The 21,786-nt window shown below is 45.8% G+C and overlaps 1 protein-coding gene across 1 annotated transcript; it reads left to right on the top strand.

The window, feature by feature from the left end:
* Positions 1 to 5,489: 5,489 nt before the first annotated feature.
* On the top strand, positions 5,490 to 21,647 carry SULT2A1 (sulfotransferase family 2A member 1). Its single transcript, XM_016936354.3, has 6 exons — positions 5,490 to 5,757; positions 8,098 to 8,306; positions 9,677 to 9,803; positions 12,755 to 12,849; positions 17,029 to 17,206; positions 20,693 to 21,647. Exons 1-6 carry the CDS (start codon positions 5,622 to 5,624, stop codon positions 20,803 to 20,805), a joined length of 858 nt encoding a protein of 285 aa, XP_016791843.2. The 5' UTR covers positions 5,490 to 5,621; the 3' UTR covers positions 20,806 to 21,647.
* Positions 21,648 to 21,786: the final 139 nt, after the last annotated feature.

Here is a 21,786-nt window from a genome sequence, read left to right as displayed (position 1 = left end):
CCAGCTCCAGAGATTACTGCCAGATATGGAAAGAACCCAAACCAGATGCTGGAGATAAGATCTCAGGAGCTCATCCCAGCCAATCTGCCAGTGCCCACGTGGAGCCATGTTTAGGTTTTATCTATTCATTTTATAATGAAATGTCTCACACATATAGAAAAGCATGTAAACAGGCTGGGCACGGTGGCTCAGGCCTGTAATCCCAGCACTTTGGGAGGCTGAGGCAAGCAGATCACTTGAGGTCAGGGGTTTGAGACCAGCTTGGCCAATATGGCAAAACCCCATCTCTACTAAAGATACAAAAATTAGCCAGGTATGGTGGTGCCTACCTGTAATCCCAGCTACTCAGGAGGCTGAGGCAGGAGAATCACTTGAACCCAGAAGGCGGAGGTTGCAGTGAGCCGAGATCACGCCATTGCACTCCAGCCTGAAAAACAGAGTAAGACTCTGTCTCAAAAAAAAAAAAAAGAAAAGAAAAGCATGTCAACAAAACTCTTTAAGGCTATCATTTTGCCCTATGGCTTCAGATAAAGACTCCAGTGAGAAAGTCAAAACACAATTGAGGCTTCTTCTAAAGTCTTTCCTGAGTCTGCTGCTCTGCTCCCCTTTCCAGAGGTGAAATTGTTCTGCAACTTCCTGCCCGTGGTGTTTACGATCATGGCACCTCTCCCCACTGCTCTGTGCCTGTGAACGTGGCCTGAGCACCATCTCTTCATAATTAGGAATCTGCCTGTTCCTCTAACATTCTGTGCTGAGTGTGTGCAGGCTGACAGATGTAAGTCCCATTCATTCATTCATTCATTCATTCATTCAACTATAGTGTCATCTTCCACATATTCTATAACTTATCCTGTGTTTTAAATTAATCATTCATCCCCAAATTCAACTGGTTTCCCATTTTTCACGGTTGCAATGTTGAAATACACATTTTTTTTCGAGTTTCCTTGTCCATGTATGAAAATGTCTCCAAGGACATATATCTCTGCAAGTTTCAACTCCAGTTACTTTCTGAAACTCTCCTCCAATACCACCATGCAAATGAACAGATCCACCAAATTCGAACGGCCTGACCAACAGGTAGTATCATCCCATTTTTTTCTTCCAATGTATAAGAAGTGACAACCTACATGCATTACTGTGATTTTGATTTGTATTTCCCTGATTACAGGTATGATTAATAATCAATTGTATGGTTTAATGGCCCTTTTATTTCCCTTTTCTGTCAAATAATAATATCCTTTGTCTTTTTAAAAAAGATATAAGTATGGCCAGGCATGGCGGCTCATGCCTGTAATTCTTTGGGAGGTCAAGGCAGGTGGATCACCTGAGATCAGGAGTTCAAGACCTGCCTGGCCAACATGGTGAAACCCCATCTCTACTAAAAGTACAAAACTTAGCTGGGCATGGTGGCACACCTTTGTAATCCCAGCTGCTCAGGAGGCTGAGGCAAGAGGTTCACTTGAACTGGAGAGGCGGAAGTTGCAGTGAGCTGAGATTGCACCACTGCACTCCAGCCTGGGCAACAGAGTGAGACTCCATCTCAAAATAAAATAAAATAAATAATAGGCCAGGCGCAGTGGCGCATGCCTGTAATCCCAGTACTTCGGGAGGCCGAGGCGGGCGGATCACGAGGTCAGGAGATCGAGACCATCCTGGCTAACACGGTGAAACCCCGTCTCTACTAAAAAAATACACAAAATTAGCCGGGCATGGTGGCTGGCACCTGTAGTCCCAGGTACTCGGGAGGCTGAGGCAGGAGAATGGTGTGAACCCAGGAGGTAGAGCTTGCAGCGAGCTGAGATCGTGCCACTGCACTCCAGCCTGGGCAACTGAGCACGAGACTCCGTTTCAAAAAAAAAAAAATTTTTCACAATTTAAAAAGTACAGGCCCGTCATTTTGTAGACTGTCCCTCATTTGGGGTTCATATAATGTTATCTCACTAATATATTCAGGCCTAGAGTTTATGTTTAAAATATGGCCACATAGAAAGGGAAGAGGGAGAAAAGTCAGGTGAACTCTGGTGACCAAGGTCAACATCATTAATGCCAGGTCATGTTGCTAATAAGTCCCCTTGACATGGTGTGATGATCACGGTATTTTACCTCTGTGACCTTCCTCTCCAAAACCCATGAACTCATTTGTTGGATGAGAAAACCTGCGATAAATCCCAAAGGAGGAACATTGTACAAAATGCCTGACCAGTGTTCTTCAAAACCATCAAGGTCATCAAAAATGAGGAAAGTCGGCCGGGCGCAGTGGCTCGCACCTGTAATCCCAGTACTTGGGGAGGCCAAAGTGGGCGGATCACCTGAGGTCAGGAGTTCGAGACCAGCCTGGCCAATATGGTGAAACCCCGTTTCTACTAAAAATGCAAAAATTAGCCGGGTGTAGTGGCGCGTGCCTGTAATCCCAGCTACTCGTGAGGCTGAGGCAGGAGAATCACTTGAACTGGGGAGGCAGAGGCTGCAGTGAGCCAAGATTGTGCCACTGCACTCCAGCCTGGGCAGCAGAGCAAGACTCCATCTCAAAAAAAAAAAAAAAATGAGGAAAATCTGAGCAACAACTGTCACAGCCAAGAGAAGCCCAAGGAGACAGGATGAGTGTATGTCATGTACTGTACAGGATGGGATTTTGGGGCAAAAAAAGGGCATGAGACAGTGAGCCAAGATCATGCCACTGCACTTCAGCCTGGGCAACAAAGAGAGAACTCTGTCAAAAAAAAAAAAAAAAAACACGAGCATGAGATAAAAACTAAGGAAATCCAAATTAAGTATGGACTATGGGAACTCTGTACTCTCTTTGCAATTTTTCTGTAAGTCTAAAAGTGCCCTAAAAAATGAGGCGTATTAAAAATATTTTTTTCCTGTTTGGGAAGAGTTTAGAAACTGGAAATACTAGATTCAGGAGAAGGGCAGACTTGCTTGATAAGGGACCGATGTTTGTGCAGTAATTTGGAGTGTGGTTTGTTTTTGAATCTTTCATTAAATCCTGGGATTGGCCGGGTGCAGTAGCTCACACCTGTAATCCCAGCACTTTTGGAGGTCGAGGCGGGTGGATCACGAGGTCAGGAGTTTGAGACCAGCCTGGCCAACATGGTGAAACCCCGTGTCTACTAAAAGTACAAAAATTAGCCAGGCGTGGTGGTGGGCGCCTGTAATCCCAGCTACTCAGGAGGCTGAGGCAAGAGAATCGCTTGGACCCAGCAGGCGGAGGTTGCAATGAGCCCGAGATCATGCCATTGCACTCTAACCTGGGTGACAAGAGCAAGAGTCCATCTCAAAACAATAAATAAATAAATAAAATTAAAAAGTAAAACCTGGGATTATATATCGCTGATAGATATTCACGCTTGAACCACAGTTACTATAAAATGCAAAAATTCTTAATACTGTTATTCTTTGCACTGTTTCTTAATCATTTTATATATATGCATATATATATGCGCATATATATATGCATATATATACACATATATATATGCGCATATATATATGCATATATATACACATATATATCTTGTTTAGGTTGTTTTGTACAGATGTGGGCCACCATTGCAACAAAATAAATTCTTTTTGCTCTAAAATATTTATAAAGAAAATACTTAAATGTGATGTACAGGGTGGTAATAAGGGAAAAATCAAGTATTATAAACAAGAAGGAAGGCTTTTTTTCTTCCCTTTATTTTATTTATTTATTTTTTTTGAGACGGAGTCTCGCTCTGTCACCCAGGCTGGAGTGCAGTGGCGAGATCTCGGCTCACTGCAAGCTCCGCCTCCCGGGTTCATGCCATTCTCCTGCCTCAGCCTCCTGAGTAGCTGGGACTACAGGCACCTGCCACCATGCCCAGCTAATTTTTTGTATTTTTAGTAGAGACGGGGTTTCACCGTGTTAGCCAGGATGGTCTCGATCTCCTGACGTCGTGATCCGCCCGCCTCGGCCTCCCAAAGTGCTGGGATTACAGGCGTGAGCCACCGCATCGTGCCCAGACCAAGAATGAAGGTTTTTGTAAAGATTTCTGTTCAGTGTTTTGCAAGGTAAAATTCTAGGCACGTTTTCCCTGAAGTTATGTGTATGTGAGTATTCTCATTCTTCCCAACTTGCCTTTGAAGAGTGAAAAAACATTATTATCAAGTAGACTTCTATTCAGCTTTTGCTCCTGCCCTGCTGTTTATCCCTTAAGAATGAGTTTCTTGGACTTTCCCAATATGTGATTTTTTTTCCCATTTAGAATGGTGATTTTAAATGTGTGAGTGCATGCATTATCTTATCTCAGATATTTGCACCCCCAATCCACCCCCATCTCCCTAAAGCTAGAACACTGCCAACTGATCTGTTGTATAGGTCCTTTAGAAACACATAATTAGGCTGGGCATAGCGGATCACGAGGTCAGGAGATTGAGACCATCCTGGCTAACACGGTGAAACCCCGTCTCTACTAAAAATACAAAAAATTAGCTGGGCGTGGTGGCGGGCGCCTGTTGTCCCAGCTACTCTGGAGGCTGAGGCAGGAGAATGGCATGAACCCAGTAGGCAGAGCTTGCAGCGAGCCGAGATCGCGCCACTACACTCCAGCCTGGACGACAGAGTGAGACTCCGTCTCAAAAAAAAAAACAAAAACAAAAAAAAACACATAATTAACACTTAAGGTTGGGTGCTGCCAATTCTTTGTGAAAATCCAAATATTATTAAGGAAACAGGGAGATGCCACTACCTCTTGATTTTCCGTCTAAAAACATACATGTTTATGTAAACAAATCTTTCCATATTCATAGTGACTTCTCAAGTATTTGAGTCTAAAGATTTTCATCTCACATTTTTATACCGTTTAAATTGTTCACAATTATTACATACACGTCAGCCATCAACTAAAGTTGTACTTTAAAAATTTACTACAATATATACACTGCTAATATTTGTACTTACTCTTTTTTTCTCTAGAGTGGAGGTATAATTGTGTGATACTTCAGAAATACAGATAAATGATTCAAAAAGTCTCAGGGAGAATAACGTTTCTTTGATCATGAATAACTGATTAGTAATTCTTGCCTATATTTTCCTGAGAGCATATGACAAATGTTTCTAAGGTAACAAGATGAGAACAGATAAAGACTGTGTGGTCTTTTGGATTTGGAGAGAAATATTTTAATTTTTAAATGCAGTTACAAATTATAATGTATTCATATTTGTACTTTCTGTTAAAATGCACGATTGCAGGATTATTTAGATTTTGTGTTTATTCTTGGTGAAAAGCTTTGTTCTTGTTTTTAAGTTTGCACTCAAACCTTAAGAAATAAATTCACCCATATTATCAAAAAAAATATTTGTCCTCGTGTTTGTTATTCGATCTTGCAGTTCACTCTCATGAACGCAAGCTCAGATGACCCCTAAAATGGTCTCTAGATAAGTTCATGATTGCTCAACATCTTCAATCTTTTGAGTACGGGTCACATTATACCTCTCTTTATCAGCAAGTAAACTTTACAACAAACATGTGACATGCTGGGACAAGGTTAAAGATCGTTTTATCCTTGCTGTAAAAGCTGATCTGCCTGTAGCTGCCACAGCCTCCAGCGGTGGCTACAGTTGAAACCCTCACACCACGCAGGAAGAGGTCATCATCATGTCGGACGATTTCTTATGGTTTGAAGGCATAGCTTTCCCTACTATGGGTTTCAGATCCGAAACCTTAAGAAAAGTACGTGATGAGTTCGTGATAAGGGATGAAGATGTAATAATATTGACTTACCCCAAATCAGGTAAGGAGGCAGAATCGTGAACTGAGAAAGGCTGTGGTTGTGTTCCTGTCCATTCAGTGCATGATTGCAGTTCTTCTTTATGTCAGACAGTGTACAATGCTTTAAGGGGAAGAGAGGAATGCCTAATACCATTGACAATCAGAGAAAAGGATTTAGTCAGGAAATTACACAGTAGGATGAGTGTTCAGAGGGGTAATCTAAGGTATTAGGAGAATCCACAGGAGTGAATCCCAAGGCAAATTCAGGTGTTTGTTTGGTGGCAGTGGGAGGGAGGATGGCTGAGGGTGACCAATGATGTCCTGAAAGAAGAAATACCGTTTAAATGGAAATGCAAAGAATGAGTATGAAATTACTTGGGGGAAGGGCTATTTTCAGATAGGAGAATCATCAGGGCAATGGCCAGGAACCACAAAAGAGCCAGGCAATCTCAAGGGGCTGAAAGATGAGGATCATATGTCTCTGGGAGTGGGGCTGTGGGTGGAGGGTGGTAAGAGCACTGCGGATGCGGTGAGGATTGAGGCTGAAGACATTGGAAGTGGCATGGCCCTGAGAGGCCAAGAGCAATGGGAACATAATAAGAGGGATTTCAGCAAATAGCCAAAAGATGGAAGCAACCCAGATATCCACTGACAGGTGAGTGAGTAAACAAAATGTGGTATATAGCTATAATGGAATGTTATTCATCCTTGAGAAGGAAGAAAATTCTGATGCATGATACAACAGAGATAAACATCAAGGACATTATGCTAAATGAAATAAGCCAGTCACAAAAATACAAATACTGTGTGATTCCACTTACATAAGGTACCTGGAGTCATCAAGTCCATAGAAACAAAAAGTACACTGGTGGCTGCCAGGGGCTGAAGAGAAGGGTAAATGGGGAGTTGGTGCTGGCTCTGCATAGAGTTTCAGTTTTGCAACACAAAAATCCTCTGGAGATTGGTTGAGCAGCACTGGGAATATACTTAACACTTAACACTACGAAACTGTAGGCTTAAAAGTGGTTGACAGGCTGGGCATGGTGGCTCATACCTGTAATCCCAGCACTTTGGGAGGTCAAGGCAGGTGGATTGCCTGAGGTCAGGAGTTCGACACCAGCCTGGCCAACATGGCAAAACCCCGTCTCTACTAAAAATACAAAAATTAGCCAGGCGCTGTGGCGCACGTCTGTAGTTCTAGCTACTCGGGAGGCTGACCAAGAGAATCACTTGAACCCAGGAGATGGAGGTGGCAGTGAGCCAAGATCATGCCACTGCACTCCAGCCTGGGTGACAGAGCAAGACTCTGTCTCAAAAAAAAAAAAAAAAAAAAAAGTGGTTGAGAGCTGGCTGCAGTGGCTCACGCCTACAATCCCAGTGCTTTGGGAGGGCAAGATAGGCAGATTGCTTGAGGTCAAGCGTTCAAGACCAGCCTGGGCAACATAGCAAGGCCTGATCTCTACAATAAAATTTTTTCAAAAAATTAGCCCAGTGCGATGGCACATGCCTGAGGTCTCAGATACTTGCGAGGCTGAAGCAGGAGGCCGAAGTACAAGGATCACTTGAGCCCGAGTTCAAGGCTGCAGTGGGCTATAATTGCACCACTGCACTCTAGCCTGGGCTACAGAGGGAGACCTCATCACTAAAAAAAAAAAAAAAAAAAAGGCCGGGCGCAGTGGCTCACGCCTGTAATCCCAGCACTTTGGGAGGCCGAGGCAGGCAGATCATGAGGTCAGGAGATCGAGACCATCCTGGCTAACATGATGAAACCCCATCTCTACTAAAAATATATTAAAAAAAAAAATTAGCCGGACGTGGTGGTGGGCGCCTGTAGTCCCAGCTACTTGGGAGGCTGAGGCAGGAGAATGGCATGAACCCGGGATGCACAGCTTGCAGTGAACTGAGATCGTGCCATTGCACTCCAGCCTGGGTGACAGAGCAAGACTCTGTCTCAAAATAAATAAATAAATAAATAAATAATAAAAAAATTAAGGTTGAGATGGTACTTTTTTTTGTTTTTGTTTTTGTTTTTGTTTTTGTTTTGAGACTGAGTCTCACTCTGTTGCCCAGGCTGGAGTGCCATGGCACGATCTCGGCTCACCGCAACCTCCGCCTCCCAGGTTCAAGCAATTCTCTGCCTCAGCCTCCCAAGTAGCTGGGATTTTAGGCACCCGCCACCATACCTGGCTAATTTTTGTATTTTTAGTAGAGACGGGGTTTCACCATCTTGGCCAGGCTATTCTTGAACCCCTGACCTCATGATCACCTGCCTCAGCCTCCCAAAGTGCTGGGATTACAGGCGTGAGCCGCCATGTCCGGCTGAGATGGTACATTTTATATATTTTTTTCCTTCTTTTTCCAGGAACAAACTGGTTGGCTGAGATTCTCTGCCTGATGCACTCCAAGGGGGATCCCAAGTGGATCCAATCTGTGCCCATCTGGGAGCGATCACCCTGGGTAGAGAGTGAGATTGGGTATACAGCACTCAGTGAAACGGAGGGTCCACGTTTATTCTCCTCCCACCTCCCCATCCAGTTATTCCCCAAGTCTTTCTTCAGTTCCAAGGCCAAGGTCAGTGCATAATGGTTAAGACATGTTTGATCAGTGCCTTTCAAACACTGATATGCCTATAAGTCATCTGGAGATCTTGCTGAAATGCATTCTCTCCTTCAACAGGTCTGTGTTGTTGAGACCTGAGATTCCGTATTAGGTGACACCTATGTGGCTGCTCCCAGAACTGTCCTTGAGTTCAAGGATATAGACCATTCCACAGATTATCCCAGCCAGATTTAAACCAGGGATAGGGTGAAACACTAACCCAGAATCTTAGAAAACTAGGTTCTAAGTGCAATCAGAATGTATAGCCATATTATATACTAGATAACCGCCTTTGGTTGCCCTAAAAAATAATTAGCCAATCTGAATTCAACAAATGCCTCCTGCCACAGAAAAGACACAGAGGTGTTCCTATGGGAAGCAGCATGTTCATCAATCAATGCCTGTATCCAGGGTGACTGCCCCGGGGCCAGGACTGGGCTCTGTACACACTTCGTCTTACTGTGTGTAAATATGTGTTGATATCAGCAGCCACATGCATCTCCCATGGGGCGGAGGGGTGATCACAAGAGGGACAAGGCATATCCAGGACCTTGCATGGCTCAGACTGCTTCTAGAACTGTACTTTCCTGGCAGGTGTTTATAGGTGTGTGAATTATTATTATTATTATTATTATTTTGAGACACAGTCTCATTCTGTCACCCAGGCTGGAGTGCATTGGTGCGATCTTGGCTCACTGCAACCTCCGCCTCCCCAGGTTCAAGTGATTCTCCTGCTCCAGCCTCCTGAGTAGCTAGGACTAGAGGTGTGCGCCACCATGCCTGGCTAATTTTTGTATTTTTAGTAGACACAGGGTTTCACTATGTTGGCCAGGCTGGTCTCGAACTCCTGACCTCGAGTGATTCAGCCTCCCAAAGTGCTGGGATTACAGGCATGAGCCACCATGCCTGGCCCAAAGGACAAAGTAATGTCTCTGAAATGTATCCATGATCTTGGGTGTTGTATATGGATAATATTGCTATATATCTATGAATGTAGCTTAATTTATGAATTCATTCTCCTGTTAATGATCTTTAAACCATAGTACACAAATATACATCACTCACCTTTGGAAACCTTCCATGTTCTTCCCATTGTGAGCAGACTGTAATATCCCAGAGGGAAGGAACGATGCTTCCTTCTTCCATTGATATATTCCTAGTGCAGTGACTACTTCATAGGCACGTCAAATTTGATTAGTGAGTGCAGTAAGTAATTTGTTAAAAGAATCCATTGATATTATTAGGCATTATCCAGGAATTGGCTTTTTCTCCATTTTTGTGAAGATCAAAAAGAGTGAGGATTGACTGTATTGATTTTTCATTCTCCCGTTTTTCCATTTAAGGTGATTTATCTCATGAGAAATCCCAGAGATGTTTTGGTGTCTGGTTATTTTTTCTGGAAAAACATGAAGTTTATTAAGAAACCAAAGTCATGGGAAGAATATTTTGAATGGTTTTGTCAAGGGACTGGTGAGTGTTTCGCAAAATATGGGGGTGCTTGGAGTCTTCTAGCCGACCTCTTTTGACACCCAGCCTCACATCTCTACATCTCACCAACCCATGGGTTGAAAGGCTCCACCACCCCTGGAGGCCAAACCTGCTAAGTTCGCTTACTCTCCCGCATAGCAGCAGAACTCTAGCCGGCCCCTCAGCTTGCCCCATGATAAACCATCCTAGCTATTTTCTAAGTCTCTAGAGCCTCCAATACTAGCACAGGAAACTTATATTCTCCTCTAGTCTCCTAATGCGTAGATTTCTGGAAGTTAGCTTTTCACTGGCTTCCGGGACAACACAATCCTGACCTTCCGCCATTTTTTTCTGATGCCTCTTTCCAAAACCCTCTTAATATTCTGTTTCTATCTGTCTCAGAACTGTTTGCATGACTCTAGGATCGCTATATATTTAGTTATGCAGAATTTCTGGGCTTTTTCAGTACTTTCCATTTTGCAATTGATCTCAAAACTCTATGAGCCTCTATCTCAGCTGTGATGTGTCTCTCTGCAATACACCAGCTACAGATACCTCCATTAGAGAGAGCCACCAATGCCTCTAATTCAGTACACTCAAATTTGAACACCTTTCTGGCTGGGCGCGGTGGCTCACACATGTAATCCCAACACTATGGGAGGCCGAGGCGGGTGGATCACCTGAGGTCAGGAGTTCGAGACCAACCTGGCCAACATAATGAAACCCCGTCTCTACTAAAAATACAAAAAATTAGCCAGCCATGGTGGCTCACACCTGTAATCCCAACACTTTGGGAGGCCAAGGCAGGTGGATCACCTGGGGTCAGGAGTTCGAGACCAGCCTGGCCAACATAATGAAACTGTCTCTACTAAAAATACAGAAAAATTAGCTGGCTGTGGTGGTGGGTGCCTGTAATCCCAGCTACTCAGGAGGCTGAGGCACGAGAATTGCTTGAACCCGGGAGGTAGAGGTGGCAGTGAGCCAAGATCACGCCACTGCACCCCAGCCTGGGCAACAAAATCAAAACTCCATCTCAAATAAAAACATTTGAACACCTTTCTTAACTGCGTGGGGTTTATCTTACTCCACCCCTCACGCAAAGACTAGCATGAGTCTAATATTTCATAAGCATTCTCTTTTCCCATCCCACTCCCCTAGGCCCCTCACCACTTTCCTATCTCTAATTATTAATTAAGTCCTACCATCTTGATTAATATCTTCATTCTGGTCTCAGCACTTTGGGAGGCCGAGGCAGGCGGATCACCTGAGGTCAGGAGTTCAAGACCAACCTGGCCAACATGGCAAAGCCCTATCTCTACTAAAAATATAAAAAATTAGCCGAGTGTGGTGGCATGTGCCTGTAGTCTCAGCTACTTGGAAGGCTAAGGCAGGAGAATCGCTTGAATCTAGGAGGCAGAGGTTGCAGCAAGCCGAGATCGCTCCATGGCACTACAGCCTGGGTGACAGAGTGAGACTCTGTGTCAATAATAATAATAATAATAATAATAATAATAATAATATATTCCATACTTGACAATTGCTAACAGAGACCATCTTAAATGTTCTCACCGCCCCAACAAAAAATGGTAAGTATATGAGGAAATGAATATGTTAATTAGCTTGATTCTGTCTGATATGGTTAGGCTTTGTGTCCCCACCCAAATCTCATCTCGAATTGTAATCCCCATAATCCCCACGTGTTGTAGGAGGGACCTGGTGGGAAGTGATTGGATCATAGTAGTGGTTTCCCCCATGCTGTTCTCATGACAGTGAGTGAGTTTTCACGAGATCTGATGGTTTTATTTATTTATTTATTACAGCTTCAGGTTTGTTTGTTTTTTTTTTTTTTGAGACAGAGTCTTGCTCTGTCACCTAGTCTGGAGTGCAGTGGCGCGATCTCAGCTCACTGCAAGCTCCGCCTCCCAGGTTCACACCATTCTCCTGCCTCAGCCTCCCGAGTAGCTGGGACTACAGGCGCCCGCCATCACGCCCGGCTAATTTTTTTGTGTTTTTAGTAGAGACAGGGTTTCACTGTGTTAGCCAGGATGGTCTTGATCTCCTGACCTCGTGATCCACCCGCCTTGGCCTCCCAAAGTGCTGGGATTACAGGTGTGAGCCACCGCACCCGGCCTAGGTTTTTTTTAAATTTTTTTTATTATTATACTTTAAGTTCTAGGGTACATGTGCACAACGTGCAGGTTTGTTACATATGTATACATGTGCTATGTTGGTGTGCTGCACCCATTAACTCGTCATTTACATTAGGTATATCTCCTAATGCTACCCCTCCCCCTCCCCCCGCCCCATGACAGGCCCCGGTGTGTAATGTTCCCTGCCCTGTGTCCAAGTGTTCTCATTGTTCAATTCCCACCTATGAGTGAGAATATGTGGTGTTTGGTTTTCTGTCCTTGCGATAGTTTGCTCAGAATGATGGTTTCCCGCTTCATCCATGTCCCTACAAAGGATATGAACTCATCCTTTTTCATGGCTGCATTGTATTCCATGGTGTATACATGCCACATTTGAGATCTGATGGTATTATAAGTGTCTGGCATTTCCCCTGCTGGCACTCACTCCTCCCTCCTGCCGCCTTGTGAGGAAGTTGCCTTGCTTCCCCTTCCTCCATGATTGTGAGTTTCCTGAGGCTCCCCCAGCCACACTGAACTGCGAGTCAATTAGACCACTTTCCTTTGTGAATTACCCAGTCTTGGGCAGTTCTTCACAGCAGTGTGAAAACTGACTAATACACTGTCATTCCATAGTGTATGCATACATCAAAACATCTGTTATATACTGTAAATATATACCATTTGTTGGTCCCCTTTGACCAAGTTTCATTCAAGTTTTATTTGTCAATCATACGTTAACAAGCCGGTGGGGGGATGAACATAGTAGACTGGATGCCTGCTCTCATAAAATTTGTAACCTATCACTTTTTCTGCCACCCCATGCAGTGCTATATGGGTCATGGTTTGACCACATTCATGGCTGGATGCCCATGAGAGAGGAGAAAAACTTCCTGTTACTGAGTTATGAGGAGCTGAAACAGGTAATCCCATCATTTTTAGAGTCAGTGCACACCCTCTCACCACCATCCTTACTTTCCTTAAATTCCCTCCATCCCGCTGTGTCTTCATTCCACCCTCTCAGTTAAAGTGGAGCCTGGCGAAGAGTCACAAAGAGCGGGATTAACTCCCTGGTCTTCATTGCCCTGTTTCTGGTTGACCCTTGCCCAAGCTTCACGCTCCTTATTTTATCTTAAAACATCTAAGCCAGGCACGTTGGCTCGCGCCTGTAATCCCAGCACTTTGGGAGGCCAAGGTGGGTGGATCACAAGGTCAGGAGTTCAAGGCCAGCCTGGACAAGATGATAAAACCCCATCTCTACTACAAATACAAAAATCAGCCGGGTGCAGTGGCGAGCGCCTGTAATCCCAGCTACTCGGGAGGCTGAGGCAGGAGAATCGCTTGAACCTGGGAGGTGGAGTTTGCAGTAAGCCGATATGCCAAGATCATGCCACTGCACTCTAGCCTGGGCGACAGAGCACGACTCTGTCTCAAAAAAAAAAAAAAAAAAATCTAGAGAGGTTTTTTGGCACCGGGTGCAGTGGCTCACACTTGTAATCCCAGCACTTTGGAAGGCCGAGGTGGGAGAATCACTTGAGGCCGGGAGTTTGAGACCAGCAAGACTCCAGTCTACGAAACAGCAAGACTCCAGTCTACAAAGGAAAAAAAAAATTAGCCAGATGTGGGGGGTGCACACCTCTAATTCCAGCTACTCGGGAAGCCGAGGCCAGGGGAATTACTTGAGCCCATGAATTCAAGGCTGCAGTGAGCTATGATCACACCACTGCACTCCAGCCTGGGGCAGCAGAGCAAGACTCCGGCTCTAAAAATAAAAATAAGGAGCATATTCCATGCATTGAGGCAGAGTGTGATGTCTCCTGCTAGCACTGGTGTATGTAAACATTTCTCTGGGTGAGACCTATGGTGCTGCTGATAACCAAGCGTTGAGAGGGCGCTGGAAGAGAGGATGGGACTGGGTAGAAGTGATTTAGTTCCTGAGATGGTTCCGAGTGTCTGACATCTCAGCTTGGCTGGTATGAACAGAAATGAAGGCATGTAATCAATTTATCTCACTATTCTGAGATCCAAGTACTGGAGTGAATAGTGACGGAGAGGAAAAGCTGTCAGCTGATACTCAGAACCAGCGAGTATTGAAAGAACAACTTGAGGTCAAGCTCAGTGGCTCACGCCTGTAATCCCAGCACTGGGGAGGTGAAGGCAGGTGGATTGCTTGAGTCCAGGAGTTCGAGACCAGCCTGGCCAACATAGCAAGACCCCGTCTCTACTAAAAATACAAAAAATTAGCCGGGCATGGTGGCAGGCACCTGTAGTCCCAGCTACTTGGGAGGCTGAGGTAGGAGAATCACTTGAACCCAGGAGGAAGAGGTTGCAGTGAGCCGAGATCACACCACTGCACTCTAGGCTGGGCGACAGAATGAGACCCTGTCTCAAAAAAAAAAAAAAAAAGAAAGAAAAAGAAGGCTGGGCACGGTGTCTCACACCTGTAATCCCAGCACTTTGGGAGGCCAAAGCAGGGGGATCACTTGAGGTCAGGAGTTCGATACCAGCCTGGGCAACATGGCAAAATCCCATCTCTACCAAAAATATAAAAAATTAGCCAGGCGTGGTGTTGTGCACCTGTAGTCCCAGCTACTCAGGACCCAGCTACTCAGGAGAATCGCTTGAACCCAGGAGGCGGAGGTTGCAGTGAGCCGAGATCATGCCATTGCACTCCAGCCTGGGCGACAGAGCAAGACTCCATCTCAAAAAAAAAAAAAGAACTTGACCTATTAGTGATATCTCACATAAAAGAGAAAATAACACCAACATTGGATTTTGTACCACCTGGGAAACATCACGTCCCAACACCTTCATCTGGCTCATCCTCTCCAATCCTCTATGGCCTATGGTCTGGGCATGAATTTCTTTTTTTTTTTTTTTTTTTATGAGGTGGAGTCTTGCTCTGTCGCCCAGGCTGGAGTGCAGTGGCACGATCTCGGCTCACTGCAACCTCTGCCTCTCGGGTTCAAGCGATTCTTCTGCCTCAGCCTCCTGAGTAGCTGGGACTACAGATGCACGCCGCCATGCCCAGCTAATTTTTTTTGTATTTTTAGTAGAGACAGGGTTTCACCATGTTGCCCAGGCTGGTCTCGAACTCCTGAGCTCAGGCAATCCGCCCGCAGGCCTCCCAAAGTGCTAGGATTACAGGCATGAGCCACCGCGCCTGGCCATCTTTTTTTTTTTTTTTTTTTTTTAGACAGAGTCTTGCTCTGTCACCCAGGCTGGAGTGCAGTGGCGCAATCTCAGTTCATTGCAATCTCCACCTCTCCGGTTCAAGTGATTCTCATGCCTCAGCCTCCCAAGTAGCTGGGATTACAGGCATGCACCACAACACCCGGCTAATTTTTGTATCTTTGGTACAGATGGGGTTTCACCACGTTGACCAAGCTGGAATGAATTTCATTTCTGTTAAGAAGCCCTTTGTAATAAGTTTGGTTGGCTACCTCAGATACACGATCCCATACCTTCCTGGGATCTTCCTTTCGGATCACACAATGAACTTATTTTAGTTATTTCCATAGTTGTACATCTTCTTATTAGATAACCAAGGTTTATGAAATAGAGACAAAAATTAAAGCATTATAGATCTAAGAGTAAGGCCTATGATTCAAAGCAAAGTCCTTCTGGTTACAATAATCCATTTTGTTGGCCAGGTGCGGTGGTTCACATCCATAATCCCAGCACTTTGGGAGGCTGAGGCGGGCAGATCTCCTGAGCTCAGGAGTTGGAGCCCAGCTTGGCCAACATGGTGATACTCCCTCTCTACTAAAAATACGTAAATTAGCCGGGAGTGGTGGCGCACGCCTGTAACCCCAGCTACTCGGGAGGTTGAGATAGGAGAATTGCTTGAGCCTGGGAGGCGGAGGTTGCAGTGAGCTGAGATCACGCCACTGCACTCCAGCCTGGGCGACAGAGTGAGATCTTGTCTCTAAATAAATACAAAAATAAAATTTTAAAAATAAAAATCTATTAATCTCCCAGGATCATGTACCTAGTCCTAATTATTGAGATGAAATATAAGAAGATATTGTAAAACTCTGTGTGTTATTCAAAAGCTAGTTATGGGAAACAGTACTATCTGACAGTACAGCCAGGATTTGAAATCAAGCCTTCAATCTCCATCAGATTCTCCCTGAACCTCTCCTTGCTAACCCTAATTACTGTCTAGAAGCCTCTCTAAACGTCTCTTAGGAAACCCGAGGCTCTGTGTTTTACTGTTAAGTTGTCCTAAACTCTACCATACGGGAAAATCCACGATGATCCTTGCATCTTTTGTGGTTTTCTGGTTGGTTTTGTTTTGTTTTTGAGACACGGTCTCACTCCAACGCCCAGGCTGGAGTACAGTGGTGCAATCACAGCTCACTGCAGCCTCAACTTCCTGGGTTCAGGTGATCCTCCCACCTCAGCCTCCCAAGTAGCTGGTACCACAGCTGTGCGCCACCATGCCTGGCTAATTTTTGTATTTTTTGTAGAGACAGGGTCTCACTATATCGCCCAGGCTGGTCTAAAACTCCCGGACTCAAGTGATCCGCCTGCCTCAGCCTCCCAAAGTGCTGGAATTACAGGCAGGAGCCACGGCGCCCAACCCATCCTTGCATCTTTTACATACTTCATGCCCTCTCTTCTTTACCTTTTTTCTTTCTTTCTCCTAATTGCATTCAACTCAATCCCTTCTCACATCTGCATGTGGTTCCTCTCTTCCTCCTCCTCCTCCTCATTCTGTGGTTCCCTCCTTCTCATCTTACTTTTTTCTATTGTCTTTTTTTTTTTTTTTTTTTGACAAGGTCTCACTCTGTCACCAGGCTGGAGTGCAGTGGCGTGATCTCAGCTCACTGCACCCTCCACCTCCTGGGTTCAAGCAACTCTCCTCCCCCAACCTCCCGAGTAGCTGGGATTACCGGCGCCCACCACCACACCCTGCCATTTTTTGTATTTTTAGTAGAGATGGGGTTTCACCATGTTGGCCAGGCTAGTCTCGAACTCCTGATCTCAAGTGATCCAACCGCCTCAGCCTCCCAGAGTGCTGGGATTACAGGCGTGAGCCACCACGCCCAGCCTTGTCTTTCTCTTTCGTATCCTCTCTCTTGATTTTTCTTTTTTAGGACACAGGAAGAACCATAGAGAAGATCTGTCAATTCCTGGGAAAGACGTTAGAACCCGAAGAACTGAACTTAATTCTCAAGAACAGCTCCTTTCAGAGCATGAAAGAAAACAAGATGTCCAATTATTCCCTCCTGAGTGTTGATTATGTAGTGGACAAAGCACAACTTCTGAGAAAAGGTAAAAGAAAATCCTCTGGTTTCCAAATATACCAGAATACACGGCATGCACGCCTATGGTCACAATTGGGCGCTAACAGTTGAGATGAAAGAGTGCTTTTTTTTTTTTTTTTTTTTTTCCGAGATGAAGTCTTGATCTATCACCCAGGCTGGAGTGCAGTGGCGCGATCTCAGCTCACTGCAACGTCCGCCTCCAGGATTCAAGTGATTCTTCTGCCTCAACCTCCCGAGTAGCTGGAAATTACAGGCACACGCCACCACACCCAGCTAATTTTTGTATCTTTAGTAAAGACGTGGTTTCACCATCTTAGCTAGGCTGGTCTCAATCTCCTGACCTTGTGATCCGCCCACCTCGGCCTCCCAAAGTGCTGGGATTACAAGCATGAGCCACGGCGCCCGGCCAATTTATCAGCTTTAATTGCTCATCGCCCAGAACACTTCTCCCGTGGCCTCAGCAGGGAGCCTCTTCTTGTGGTACTGATGTGGGCTGTAGGTGCGTGGGGAAAATTGGTTCCGCCTGGGAAGGTTATCTGACTTACGTGAGGTCATTCAGATTCTCTTTCCTCAGAATGTGACATGAGCATTATCCATTCTACAGACAGTGAGCAGGTTAACTAGCAACCCTTGCTAGACCTACAAGCTGTGATTCACCTGAGAAACGAGGACAAGGACGGGGTTGGGGATGGCCACAGTGCAGCTGCCCCACTGGTGAGTTAGCATAGAGATCTGTCCTGGATGGGCCGGGTGCGGTGGCTCATGCCTGTAATCCCAGCACTTTGGGAAGCCGAGGCGGGCGGATCACAAGGTCAGGAGATCGAGACCATCCTGGCTAACATGGTGAAACCCCGTCTCCACTAAAAATACAAAAAATTAGCCGGGCATGGTGGCGGGCGCCTGTGGTCCCAGCTACTCGGGAGGCTGAGGCAGGAGAATGGTGTGAACCCAGGAGGCGGAGCTTGCAGTGAGCCAAGATCGTGCCACTGCACTCCAGCCTGGGCGACAGAGCAAGACTCCGTCTCAAAAAAAAAAAAGAGATCTGTCCTGGATGAAGAAATGTGTGAAGGAATGCCTCACCTGGAAAAGGGAGAGAAGAGAGACTTTGCTATCACACGCTGTAAGGTGCCAAAATGAATGGAAATGTGTGTTGCATGGGGTGAAAGAATCCATTTTTCCAGGGCCAGGCGTGGTGGCTCACGCTTGTAATCCCAGCACTTTGGGAGGCCAAGGCGGGTGGATCACCTGAGGTCAGGAGTTCGAGACCAGCCTGGCTAACACGGAGAAAGCCCGTCTCTACTAAAAATACAAAAAATTAGCCGAGTGTGGTGGTGGGCACCTGTAATCCCAGCTACTCGGGAGGCTGAGGCAGGAGAATCACTTGAAACTGGGAGGAGGAGGTTGCAGTGAGCCGAGATCCTGCCATTTGCACTCCAGCCTGGGCAACAAGAGTGAAACTCCGGCTCAAAACAAAAATCCATTTTTCCAAAATCCTACAGTTCTAATACATCTGGGACAGTCCTCCGTGGAAGAAAAGAATTAAATCCTTCAAAAGACCCAGAGTCTTGGGCAATCGTAAAAGTAAACGTTGGCCGGGTACGGTGGCTCACGCCTGTAATCCCAGCACTTTGAGAGACCAAGGCAAGTGGATCACTTGAGCTCAGGAGTTCGAGACCAGCCTGGGCAACATGGTGAAACTCTGTTTCTACTAAAAATACAAAAATTAGCCATGTGTGGTGGCACCCACCTGTAGTCCCAGGTACTTGGGGTGGGGCTGAGACATGAGAATCGCTTGAACCCAGGAGGCAGAGGTTGCAGTGAGCCGAGATTACAACACTGTACTCCTGCCTGGGAGACAGAGCAAGACTCCATCTCAAAAAAAAAAAAAAAAAAAAAAAAGATAAATGCTGAGACTTTGTATAACTTATCTATATTAGGGATACATACCATATACATACACCACAGAAAGAAAATACACAGAACCTGTCCTACATGATATGTGTTATGAGGCGAAATACAGCAAGGATGGGGAGTGACCTCTAAATTGGGTGGTGAGAGAGAACCTCGCTGAGAAACTTGAATTGGAACAAAGACTTGAAAGAGGCAAATAGGCAAGTCATGGGCCAATCTGAGAGAGCAGCGTTCCAAGGAGAAGGAGCGTGGGACGCCAATAGTCTGAGGAGTGGGGATGCCTGCCACGTTTGAGGCAGAATCAGAAGTCCCCGTGTGAGTAGAGTGACGGAGAAGGTAGTTTTAGGGGATGAGCTCAGAGAAGCCACAGGGGCTGGATCACCTGGAGCCCGGTAAGCGCCTCCAGCACTTGTACTTGAGTGAAACCGAGAGTCCTCGGAAAATCTGAGCAGAGAAGTGGCATGATCTGGGATCATGAGGGCTGCCATGCTGAGACTAACTTATGAAAGAGAACTTATGAAAGCAGAGGCCAGGCCGGGTGTGGTGGCTCACGCCTGTAATCCCAGCACTTTGGGAGGCCAAGGCGGGCAGATCACCTGAGGTCAGAAGTTTGAGACCAGCCTGGCCAACACGGCAAAACCCCATCTCTACTAAAAATACAAAAATTAGCCAGGCGTGGTGGCAGGCGCCTGTAATCCCAGCACTTTGGGAGGCCAAGGCGGGCGGATCACCTGAGGTCAGAAGTTTGAGACCAGCCTGGCCAACACGGCAAAACCCCATCTCTACTAAAAATACAAAAATTAGCCAGGCGTGGTGGCAGGCGCCTGTAATCCCAGCACTTTGGGAGGCCAAGGCGGGCGGATCACCTGAGGTCAGAAGTTTGAGACCAGCCTGGCCAACACGGCAAAACCCCATCTCTACTAAAAATACAAAAATTAGCCAGGCGTGGTGGCAGGCGCCTGTAATCCCAGCACTTTGGGAGGCCAAGGCGGGCGGATCACCTGAGGTCAGAAGTTTGAGACCAGCCTGGCCAACATGGCAAAACCCCATCTCTACTAAAAATACAAAAATTAGCCAGGCGTGGTGGCAGGTGCCTGTAATCCCAGCTATTCGGGAGGCTGAGGCACGAGAACCGCTTGAACTCGGGAGGCGGAGGTTCCAGTGAGCCAAGATCGCACTACTGCACTCCAGCCTGGGGGATAGAGCAAGACTCTGTCTCCACATAAAAAAAAAAAAAGCAGAGACCAGTTACAAGTGTACTCTAATAATCCAGGTGAAAAATGATGTTGGCTTGAGTCAACGTGGTAGAAACAGAGGTGGTGAGACGTGACTCGATTCTGGACATATCAGATGATATACTGGCGTTATTGCTGAGGAATTGTACACAGGATGGATGGGAGAAAGGAGAAGATAGGAAATTGTTTCCAGCTAGGTGAATAACTATGTGACCAGGCAGGATAAAGGCCCACCACGAACCATCGGCCATTCTGCTATGTTAGCCACAATGTCCATGTCAGGTGCCTGGTGGAGACAGGCCAAGGAGATGTGTGGTCTGACCTGAGTTTCTGCTTCATGTTTCCAGGTGTATCTGGGGACTGGAAAAATCACCTCACAGTGGCCCAAGCTGAAGCCTTTGATAAATTGTTCCAAGAGAAGATGGTAGATCTTCCTCGAGAGCTGTTCCCATGGGAATAACGTCCAAAACACTCTGGGTCTTATATGGAGAATGACATTGATTCTCCTGTCCTTGTACATGTACCTGACTGGGGTCATTGCGTAAGACTTATTATTTTATCCTGAAACCTTAAATATCAAACCTCTGCATCTCTGATCCCTTCCTTGTTAAAAGTTACCAGGGTTGGCCAGCCGCGGTGGTTCATGCCTGTAATCCCAGCACTATGGGAGGCCGAGACGGGCGGATCACAAGGTCAGGAGATTGAGACCATCCTGGCTAACACGGTGAAACCCCGTCTCTACTAAAAATACAAAAACCAAAAAAAATTAGCCAGGCGCATTGGCTCATGTCTGTAATCCCAGCACTTTGGGAGGTCGGGGGGGTGGGGGAGGATCACGGGGTCAGGAGATCGAGACCATCCTGGCCAACATGATGAAACCCTATCCCTACTAAAAATACAAAAATTAGCCGGGCATGGTGGTGCACGCCTATAGTCCCAGCTACTCGGGAGGCTGAGGCAGGAGAATCGTTTGAACTCAGGAGGCAGAGGTTGCAATGAGCCAAGATCGCGCCACTGCACTCCAGCCTGGGCGACAGAGCGAGACTGTCTCAAAAAAAAAGAAGTGACTAGGGTTCAGAGAACCAGGGTTCAAAGCCCAGGGATGCAAAGGTTGTAGTGAGCTGAGTCATGGGATCCCAGACTTTTTTAAATGTTTGCAATATTTCCCGTTTACAGAATGCTACAAGAATAATGTACGTACTACCTAAAAGGATGTCTAAATGTTTGTTAATAAAAATAAGAAATAGCTACAGTGACAGATTTTAGAGCAAAAATTAGTAATAAAAATAAGAAATAAAATTACAGGAGCAATTAAGGTTCCATTTCTTTTCATCACATGTATCTCCACAATTTATTATTCCTCTGATCTTAAGGAGTGTAATTTGCAATCTAATTTTATCCTCTTACTCTGTGTTGTTAAACCATATACAATAAACGGTGC

The sequence above is a fragment of the Pan troglodytes genome, chromosome 20 (genome assembly GCF_028858775.2).
Source record: "Pan troglodytes isolate AG18354 chromosome 20, NHGRI_mPanTro3-v2.0_pri, whole genome shotgun sequence".
In the NCBI taxonomy this organism is placed as follows: domain Eukaryota; kingdom Metazoa; phylum Chordata; class Mammalia; order Primates; family Hominidae; genus Pan; species Pan troglodytes.
Note: the sequence above shows the minus strand (reverse complement) of the source record. Positions and strands in the feature narration are given on the sequence as shown.

What these genes read in the sequence shown, in the direction of transcription:
- SULT2A1 (XM_016936354.3), top strand. Translation starts at nt 5,622, where the DNA reads ATGTCGGACGATTTCTTATGGTTTGAAGGCATAGCTTTCCCTACTATG. An exon ending in ATGGTTTTGTCAAGGGACTG is followed by an intron (nt 9,804 to 12,754) that starts GTGAGTGTTTCG and finishes CACCCCATGCAG; the next exon opens with TGCTATATGGGTCATGGTTT. An exon ending in AGCACAACTTCTGAGAAAAG is followed by an intron (nt 17,207 to 20,692) that starts GTAAAAGAAAAT and finishes TCATGTTTCCAG; the next exon opens with GTGTATCTGGGGACTGGAAA.